Genomic DNA, 10,581 nt, shown 5'->3' on the forward strand with positions numbered 1-10,581 from the left:
TTTTTTCTTTTCCGGTTAAATCAGCTGTGGGTATTAAACCCTTAAACATGGTAAGTGAAATTTGTTACCCTAGATTTAATTTGTTGAACGGCTAACTCATAACAAGAATTTTTTATTGTGAATTTGGTAGTTCATGATATTTGGCTTCTAATAAATACATTGTCTCATTTTTTTCTTTAACTTTTTAAACAAAGAACCAGACTTCGTATTAGAATGAAATATCATTTTTAAAACCGAACTGAAAATACCAAACTGAAATCTTTCAAAACCGTACCAAATATGAACCACCCTAGTAGCAGCCACACGATGGCAGAAAACACAACAGTAGTGTAGACCATTATATCCAACCTTTGCTCCAAATTCTACACCCTTTGGATCCTCAACATAAACCAAGTATTCTTTTCCTACCTCTCAAGAATAATTTGGTTCACAAATAATGCCTAGAAGGTAAAACACGCTTCTCGCCACACTATTGATAATATAACCTTGAACTAGTCTTATCTGTGAATCAGACTAAAGCTAAAGTTAGGAACCAAGTGAATCTAAGGTACAATGCAACTGCATCAAATAAAAGCATGGCAAATGGACGCTCTAGAACCAAAATTTGGTGTCAGCCTCGTTATATTTATGTAATTGCACAAAAAAAGAGGGCGGAACTGCCAAGAAAGATGATTAGCAACAAAAAACATAAAAGGCCTTCCATTTTACTCGGTCCAGAAACCCAACCTCCACTGGCTATATCTTGGTCAAGGATAAGACAATTTATCCGCAGTTGCTGGGTATTGCAGATTTCAAGCCTTCCCACAGTTAAAATATTTACAGAGGGAAACTCATCTGCGTCCATCCAGACAAAATGGCTGACCAAGTGCTCATAAACCCATCGAAGTTCTCCTTCCGTTCATACACCGAAAGAAATGGTGGTTAGAGTAAACGTAATCGGACACATCACACAGCCTCGAGAGCACACTAGAAGCTGACACTTTGAAGAGCCCAACAAAGTCCATCCTCCAATAACTGCAACGAGCAAAGAAAAAAGACGTCATACCAAAGACAAGCAAATATACTTCACCATGCTTAAACCACCAACCAACATCAACACCAAAATATGGTACTAAAAGGTATGCACGTACTCTAAGCAAAGGAACAGCTCAATCAACACTTCGAAACATTTCTTTCCACTTATAAAATCAGCCCTTCCTCTCTTATGTATGAGGTATATAGTAACAGCATTTTGAGTTTGGATATTCAGGAGGGACAAACACCAGTAGTGTAACTTGATAATACGACAAAGATCCCAAATTTTTGGGATTCTTCATTTTCTTGCAATCAATGCAAACTACAATGAAAAGAATAAGTGCTGCTGAAAACCTACATATACTTTGCATGTATACTTGCCCGGAAAAAGGGACACAATTTTTAAAAGAGAACAAGAATTACAAGGCAAAGGAATTTACAAAAACAAACAAGCAGCTCAACCACAGCTTGTGACGTGCAATTTAAGCACAGGCCTAGAAACTAATCACATTCAGCCTTTATACAACATGAGAGACAAAAGGTGCTTACAGTCTAAATCATAAAGAAGACAATCATAAACACAAGAAATGAAACTCGCATCACCTTGAAGGTCGCCAAGGTCGCAGCTATTTTGCATTCCTACTGCCATGATGATTGCTTGAACCTGAAGCTCTCGTTGTCCCATCCTCCCTCAGGTTCCTTCCTCTTCAGTAGACCCCCAGCTACAGGATACATCATCCCATGCTCGTCTGCATGTGCCTGTGAGCCAGCAACAGACAGTTGCCTTGATGCCAACGGAACAGACTCTTCTTTCCCATCCAAATCCATAGCTCCAGGACCTGCATTCAGATCCAGACCTTGCCGGCTCCGCTTTCTGTTGTGGGCTCCGGCTCCATTGCTGTTAACGTCAGGAACTGCAACCAAATAAGGCCTTGGATATTGAGATGATACAGCACCTACATGTCCCAGTAACTGTGAATTCACAGGTGGAGTAAAAAGCCTTCCACCAGAGGACGAATCAATATAAGAGGCTGATCCAACTGCATATGTCGCAGAAGGAAGTGGGAAAGTGGTTCCAAAAGGGAACACAGGATACTGGAAAGGCGAAGGTGGAAATTGCACAGCAGGTGATGATGACAATACTGAACCCCTGAAAACATCTGGAGTGAAGGGGGACCCAACAGCAGCTGGACCTAACATTCGTGGGGCACCAGGTGGGGTTATTGGAAACGGCGGCTGCTCCCCACAATCAGACAAAATTGATGGAATTGTCATAGTTGAGTAACTATTCCCAGGAGCAAACCAAGACGATAAGTTTCCCATTTCTGGATTGTTCATTCTGAGGCTAGAAGCATTAAATTGGGAACGCAAGATTCCCTGATGACTCTGGTAGGATAGAGGCTGTTCCACACTTGAATCATCAACACCAGGCCCGTTATTTAAATCAAAGTCCCTCCTGACTTCAACAGTTGGTAAGCCACCGGATGAAATCGATTTTGAGGGTAATACTACACCCTCTAATCTATGACTGCTACTCAAGGAGCACTGCCCTACATCATTAGGTTCATCAACTCTATTCAAATCAAGATCGAGTCCCCCAGAACTATGAACAGCAGGAGAATCTGGGTGTTTACTTTTTGATGCAACAAGATCAGTTATATGGTCCACCGCAGATACTATCGCTAGAACAGAATCCTGAGAATTTATGTCATCAAAGATTCTTTCATCTGCTATATTCAGATCAATATCTAATGGAGGCCGACCATGCTTGCTAGTAGAAGCTTCAGAAAGAGAGATGGTCGTGGAACATGAATGCATGTCAAGTGCTTTTCGGGGTTCAGCTGGACGAAAAGCACTTGTGGCTGCTGATCCTTTCCATCCAAACTCCCCTTTGACTCTCAATAGATCTTCTGGCGGGACAAAAGGTCCTTTGGCAGCAGCAGCCACCGTAACAGAAGCAGGAAGACTACTGGAAACAGAAGAGACGGCAAATGGCAATGGGCTCATTATATGGACATTCGACAAACACCCAAGGCCTCTCGAGTTGATTGGCTCCCCATATTTCCCCTCATCAGAAATGAAACCTTCATTTAAGTCAAACTTCATCTTTGAAGCTGAATCTGAAGCGGCAGCAGCAGAGCTGGAAGAAGTTTCCCCCTTGGTGGATGCACAGTCCTTTGTTCTATCTGCCTCTACACCAGAGTCTTTAAATTCTCTTGATTCCACAAGTTTCTCCACTGCCACATTAGAAACTCCAGGTGCCTCCTTAGTAAATAAACCACCGCCGGGATCATGTGTAGGAATATCGTTATTTTCTACACTAGGTTCATCCTTTATCAGATTTCTTCTAGCTAAATTAGATTCAAATATGGCTTTATCTTCAATAACTGAAGTATCAACCACTTCTTGATAAGAATTTAGCTTTTCTACCTGCTTAGCATTTTTTGCATCAATTTTATCAGGCTGTCCACCTTGGCGTGCAACAGAATCTCGACTAAAACCAGTTGGTTGCAGCTCTTCCTTGTCACTTCCCTCTGTAGGTTCAGCTTTTGCTACAATCGAAGCTGGTTTCAGCTCTGTACTAGCAACACCTAAAACCCTACTCACCTCATTTTTGTGGTCGCCTTCAAATTTAGAAGCGGAAACTTCAACTGGTCGTTTTAAGTCTTCCATGCTTATAAGGGCATTAGTGACTTTGTCTTTTACTATTGAACTACCATGTCCATCTAATTCAGCATCTAGAACACCGTCAAAAGTCTTAGTGGAAACCACTTTTCCCTCCTGGAATTGTTTGCTCTGTTCACCATCACTGGTCTTTTCTGCTAGACTGCAAGGAGAAGCAGCAGACTTTTCCATCTCACCCAACTTCTCATTAACATCTGATTTCAAATCTCCAGCTGTCTGTGAACCAATGCAGGAAGAGTTGAAGCACTCTCCCGTAGTTTTTTCTTTAGAAGGAGATGAAGTGGGTCTTCTATCTCCGGTAAACTCCGTCACTGCACTTTTGTAAGCATGTAGTTTGCCCTCAGACAACGAAGTACTAGCAGCAATTAACTGTTTCTCTTTACCACCATTACCATCACCGTCATTTTGCCCAATAAGGTCACCAGAAGAACTGACTAGAGGAGATGACTTTGACTTAAGCTCATCACCTGTGCCAGTCTCTTCACCTGAAGGACTTTCTCCTTGTGGAGAAATAGAAGGTGAAACCCTCTCTGACTTGGACATTTCTTCAGTAGCCACACTGGCAAGCAGATTCATTCCAACAGCATCACTTAGTGACATGGACGTGTTTGCTTCAGAATATTTTACACAGCTCTCGATCAATGCATTCATGGAGCTGAAAGAAGCTTCGTGCAGTTTCGCTGACTTCAGTTCCGATCCTGATGATGAAGAAGCAGCTTTTGCAACTTCAGCTGATTTCCTGTCCCCACCAACAGTTTTACTTCGCTCTTCCTCCGGAATAGCAACAGGTGATCCATCACCCTCATCAGATCCAGTGAGAACATCTTTCAAGACAGTGCTCTGCCATGATTCTCCATTCACGTCAAAAGTAACATTTGATCGACATGCATCAGTCTTCTCCTTAGAATTACGATCAGGCTGATCATTCTTTTCGGAAAGCACAGGAGAAGAAGCTCGGCTGCTCATGATGGTAGGGTCTTCATATGATCCTCCACTAGCACTCCGGGCAGGACTGCGACCCTTGTTAGAAATCTTAACTATCAATTTGTGACTACTCCCCTCAACAGCAGGCACATGAACTGTTTTTTCACCACTCAATGCAGACTGCGGCAACTTCTCAGTGGTAGGGTTTCTGTGCAATGAAGAATTTCTGTTTGTAGGACTTTCTTTTTGACCTCCAGATACTGATGATCCATGACCACCATTTATTGATTTGCGGTGCCGAGAACCACCATTAGAGATCTTGATGCTGCTCATTGACACTGCAGTTGAACTCCTCGCGTCCTCTTTCCCTGAGAAGGATTGACTGTGATTGTGAGACTGGCTAGAACTGCTGCTTTTATCTTCCTTTGCTAGATGAACATCGCAGTAACCAACAGCTGAAACTCTTGGCGGACCCACTTTTCCAGATGAAGGAGATGATGCTTGTTTTATGGGGCCTGGGGATAAGGACTCGGATTTTATGCTAGTTTCCACTGATGTAGGCTTAATTGAGGTCGTTTTAGATGCAGAAAACTGTGTAACTAAGCTCTTTGTTGCATCACTAGAACCAACAGGATTTTTGTTGCCGCTATGAGAAGCCTCGGGCAACCGTGATCTTGAGGTCCATGTGACAGCTTGATTTGAACCAGACTTGGCATCAATGACGTTCATTTCAGCTTCTACACGTTTCTTCCATGTGTCAACTAAGCTCCGTGCCTTTCTCTGGATCTCAATGTTTTTATGTTGGCGCAAGTGATTAACAGATCTACCAATATTGCACATCTGTAGTGCTTGAAGATTCACAGGAAGCTTATCAAGTGCACGCAGCAAAACCAAGAGAAATTCCTCAACTGGTTTATCACCGTCCTTACTATTACTAAATTCAACAATCCTTCCTTTACGAACATCTTGAAGCCACCCATCCAATACAGGCAAACCCTTTAGCTGTACAAACCTGTCAAGGCAGTCAAACTTGTCGGTCGCAGCTACAACACTTGCAAGCATTGAACGACTAATCAAATCCATTTTCCTGTCCAATCTATCTGGTTGCATGAGCTGAACAAGTTTTGCAGCCCCTTCATTGTCCACAAGCCCTCCTTCTTCCGTTATTTTAGAAATTTCAGATTTCAAGATGCTTTCACTATCATCAGGTTTAACTGAACGTTCACGCTTAATAGATTCAGAACCCTGTTCTCCCCGCTCCCTTTTCTTTCCCTTGACTTGTGGAGGAAAAGAAGTTACACTACTTTGTGCATTATCAGAACCAGGTTTCAATTGTGATGATGACATAGGGCCATTCATTGGTTTAGGAGAACGACCACCAGGCTGCACTGTTGCATGCATCTCTGCTCGTGTCTTGTATAACAGCTGATCTACCTCTTCTTGTAGCTCCTATAGAGGAAAAATAATATTCAATAAGTGAAACATTATGTGTAAAGTACAAAGTTAACGCCTGAAAGATTTGCAATTATCTTGTTCTCACCATTTCAAACACCTGCTCTGCAAAGAGTCCCAAAATCCTTCTTTGACCAAAAAAAAAAAAGATCTAAGAACAAGACAGACTCTCTCTCCCTTTTTCTTTCAACATTTCAACCTCATTTATCTATTTTATCAATAATATAATTTACCTTTCGGTAGTTTAGCAGAGGAATACTGAACTGTGAAGGAATGAAATGATAACTTACGTTAATAAAATCTTGATCAGTTAACCACCATAAACACTTGTTTTGAATGTCATAAACCCGCCTGCAGACAAATGAGGATGTTCCTGTTGGAAGTTCAGCCCCTTTAGGAAGGAATGCAACTTTACATGGATGGAGTAATGATGCAGCTGGAATCTCATCCCTATGGAAGGAATAAAAGATTTCGTTGGGTGTGGTGTCCAGCAGGATGCCTTTGCCAAGCTTCAGCTCAGCAGGACGATAGAGCCAATTAAGACCTAATTGCAAGTTATTATCTTGACCCAATGTTAGTCTACGGATTATTCCAATGAAAGGTGGTGAATCATGTGGTGGTTTAAACAAAGCGCAATCTCCAACACTAATTTTGCGACCGTCCTGCATAGAAAGATAACATTCACTTCACCAAGAAAATCCTATAAACAATAGACATGCCACAATCAATTGACGGAAATATAAGCAAACTACAAAAAGCATAGAAAAAAAAGCTAACTACACAGAGCTAAGTAAATAAATGAACTAGAAAGCAATAGGGAAAGATGTTGATAGGGCTGCAGGCATGGTAAAGCGGAAAACCCTTTATCCTCATCGTTCTGACTTTGTGCAAACATTTATGGTAACACACGCTTCCACAATTTTCTAGGTACTCTCTGATATTGACTACTTCATCAGGTATAACCAACACTATCAACACATATACACAGAATTTGGAGAACACTGATTTGAAGTGCACCTGCAATTTAACTGCTTGCTTTATTAAAGCATCTCTTCACCCAACAAGCACATTAACAGAGCAGCTAACAGCCATACATAACCTCGAATCAAGCTTACAAGATGAATAAGTGCGGATGTGAACCTAGTGATACATTTGGGAGTGAGGTGTAATTGTTGTCATTGTGTTGTTTGTTGTTGAACCTAGCCAGAGGAGACTATTTAGCGTGGTTCCAAGAGCAGTCAATTAGTAACATGAGGGCATTTAATTAGTAAAACTGCTGCCTGTATTGCTTCCTAAGGATTTATATGCTAAAATCTTTAATTTCACCAAGAATTATATTTAGTCAAAGCTCATTTTGATCCCATTTGTTCGGTAACCATGTCCATATACATGGAGTATGTGGCAGAGAGCAATGTGACCATGCACATCTTTTCTTGATGAAGAACAATGCACATCTTTTCTCATGATCAACTGGAACAGAAAAAAGAAATCACTTCCAAGTTGGTGCCAATGTCTTCAGGAACATATTGATAAATATTCGTAGAAGAGACACAAATGAGTTCCAGAAAAGAAAGTAACCATTTCTTAGTTTTTTCCCCACAGTTGAAACCAACACCATCGGCCTCTCCTTGCCGGAAAGATCAAAAGAAATCAAAGTTGGAAGCACCCAACATCATCATTTGGAATAAGGTACTAAAACAAAACGTGTTCCCATAATTATTCCACTTACTAAGTACCCCATTATGCACCTCTCCGGGAAATATAACCAAAAAAAGCTACTCGTGAATATGGAATGCAATTAAATGACCATATTTACTATACAACACTGCTACAAGCCTCTAAAGCTAAACTGATACAACCGCCAAAAAAGGGGGTAAGCTCCAACTGGAACAAAAATCACATACACCTCCCCCCCCCCCCCAAAAAAAAAAAAACCACCCACCACCACCAAAAACAAATCTGCTTTGCACGTCTAAAATCAGTGTAGGAACAGGTACTGTGATGCAAAACACTTTATCAATACTACTGGACATTTTAAATCACCTATCACTATTACAGAACTCTCGTCAAAAGAGAGAAAATCAGGCAAAATCGAAAAGACCCTCCAAGGTAATACCTTGCAGAAGGAATCAGCAGTAACAGTAGAAACAAGAGGAGAATCACCGGCGGCTACAGTCCTCCTTGTAATCGTCGCCGGCATGTGCTGACCACCACCACCACCACCACTCCTCCTTTTACAATCCCTCTGTATCCTCCCAATCCCATGCATAATAAAATTCCCCTTGCATTTTCCCCTATTCCTTCCCCCTCAACCATCAATTATACCATCCAATTCCTCTAACCCTAGTTAAAAATGCCCAATTTCCTCAACCCTAAAAAAACCGTCGATCGCTCAACAAAATAAACAAAAACCCTAGCTTCCTTAACTCAATTTCAACAGCAAAACATCAATTCACCGATCTGCAACCATCAATTGTAGATCCAATTAATTCAATTCATAAGCAACATATCACTACTTGCGTATACACATATACCGGCTATATACAGCTAGAATACAATTAAAATACAATACAAACCTTTTATAAATTTACAACAGAGGGTAGTGAAGTATTCAATTTAACAAACGAGAGACAGAGAGAGGAAGATGTCGCGAGAGGGTAAAGGGAAAGTTGGGGTTGTAGAGATAGAGGAATTTGGGGAGAGCGGGCAGGGATGGGCAGATTTGGGCAGAGTGGGCAGGGCATTGATAAAGCTGCCCCACGGACGAGTTAAAAAGACTGAAATGTTTGTGACTGGTCTGCTACTGTTGAAGATGTGACTCGACTGACTAAAAGTCCAAAACTAAAATTAAACTGAAAAGGTCCACTGCCCGGTCCCCCCCCCCCCACCGTACTATAAAACCCTCAGACTCACCCTGCCACCTCCTCCTCTTTTTCCGAGTCCCCAGATCATTACCAATCTTCAGTTTTCTCTGCCGTGGATAAAGTCGTGAAAACTTATTTACTAATTATTGTCCCGTTTTATATTAATAGTCGTGATTAGTTCTTTCAAATTATTTGTTATTTTAGAAATTTAATATATAATTATTTTTTTCCTTTTTTTACTATTAATAATAATTATTCTTAAATATGAAGATAACACATATATTCAATAAAGAGAAATTATGTTTTATGACATAAATAAGAGTAGAATAATCCAATCTCTTTCCTAATTAATATTTTTTAAGAAGCGTGTAAAAGAGAAATACAACACATAATATGAAACGGAGGAAGTAGCTAATATCAATAATTTAAGATATATACAAATTTATCTTGAAATTATTTTTATCCTTTGTACCAAATAATCCCTTTGAGTTATGAAAGTGTGGTTGAAGCACATGTTATATTTTCCAGCTCAATTATTATTAACGAAAAATTGTTATAGTAATAACCACATAAAAAAATTAAAAAATGAATATTTTCTTTCGTCCACTTCGTTAACTCACAATATTCTATTGTAATTGGTTCGCATTAAATAAAGTCTAGGATCTGAGACAGTTTAGAAACTAAGTACTTTCCTAATTCAATGCCTCTTGAGGGTAAATTCTCTATAATCATGTGTGCATGTGGAACTACGCTTCAAAAGTAGTAGTTAAATGACCATTTTTAGCATTAACGGATTGATTAATAGTATTAAATTAGTATCTATATTGACACATGATAATAAAAAGAATAATAGTAGTATAATAGGGGAGTAATACTTAACGTTTACTGAATAAAATTGTGTATTGTCTCTTTTCCTGAGTGGTGCGGGTTGGAGGTAAGGGTGGGTCGGGGGAGATGAGTTGACAGATGTGGGTTTGAGGGATTTGACTTTTATTTTCCAAAGAAAGCAACTCTATTTCTTTCCTTTTTCATTCTTATTATTCGATTCGTTCGGCATCAGATTCATCGTAGTCCAATTGCCTCTTCTGCTTCCGTACGCATGTGGTGGATGATTGATTGGGCAAAGAGCAAAAAGGACAAGTTACCATCATCACAGGGGATAGATATGTAATTTGGCGGCGAGGTTCATGATTTAAGTGAGGTGGAATGATGCCATCTTGGACAAAAAAATACATTTTTACGGTAAAAAAAAAAATTATATTTCTGTATAAAACGCAATATCATACTGCGTTTTATTTAATTATTTATTTTATTATAGGAAAACGCATTATAATATTGCGTTTAAGGAAAACGTATTATTATAATGCATTTTTCTTTAATAAAATATAGCTGCATCTTCTTCCCCATGACAGAAGCAGTCCCCACTTTTAAAAAACCCTCCCCCACCATTTCTGGTCCCTCCCCCCACGCGATTAAAAAAAAAATCTTGGGCCTCACCCGTCACACAAAGAGTAAGAGCGTAGGTCCTGCATACAACCCAAGCCTTGGATTCCTTCTTTCGGGGTCAAAAATTCAAATTTTCGATATTTCAAAAAACATAAATCGAGGTATTCCGATTTAGTTTATGTAGAAACTCGTAGAG

The 10,581-nt window shown here is 40.0% G+C and overlaps 1 protein-coding gene across 1 annotated transcript; it reads right to left on the reverse strand.

The window, feature by feature from the left end:
• Positions 1-443: 443 nt before the first annotated feature.
• On the reverse strand, positions 444-8,790 carry LOC104223778 (uncharacterized). Its single transcript, XM_009775275.2, has 5 exons — positions 8,652-8,790; positions 8,192-8,535; positions 6,366-6,737; positions 1,618-6,072; positions 444-1,014 (listed from the first exon to the last, which is right to left on the reverse strand). Exons 2-4 carry the CDS (start codon positions 8,342-8,344, stop codon positions 1,654-1,656), a joined length of 4,944 nt encoding a protein of 1,647 aa, XP_009773577.1. The 5' UTR covers positions 8,345-8,535; positions 8,652-8,790; the 3' UTR covers positions 444-1,014; positions 1,618-1,653.
• Positions 8,791-10,581: the final 1,791 nt, after the last annotated feature.

The sequence above is a fragment of the Nicotiana sylvestris genome, chromosome 6 (genome assembly GCF_000393655.2).
Source record: "Nicotiana sylvestris chromosome 6, ASM39365v2, whole genome shotgun sequence".
Lineage (NCBI taxonomy): Eukaryota > Viridiplantae > Streptophyta > Magnoliopsida > Solanales > Solanaceae > Nicotiana > Nicotiana sylvestris.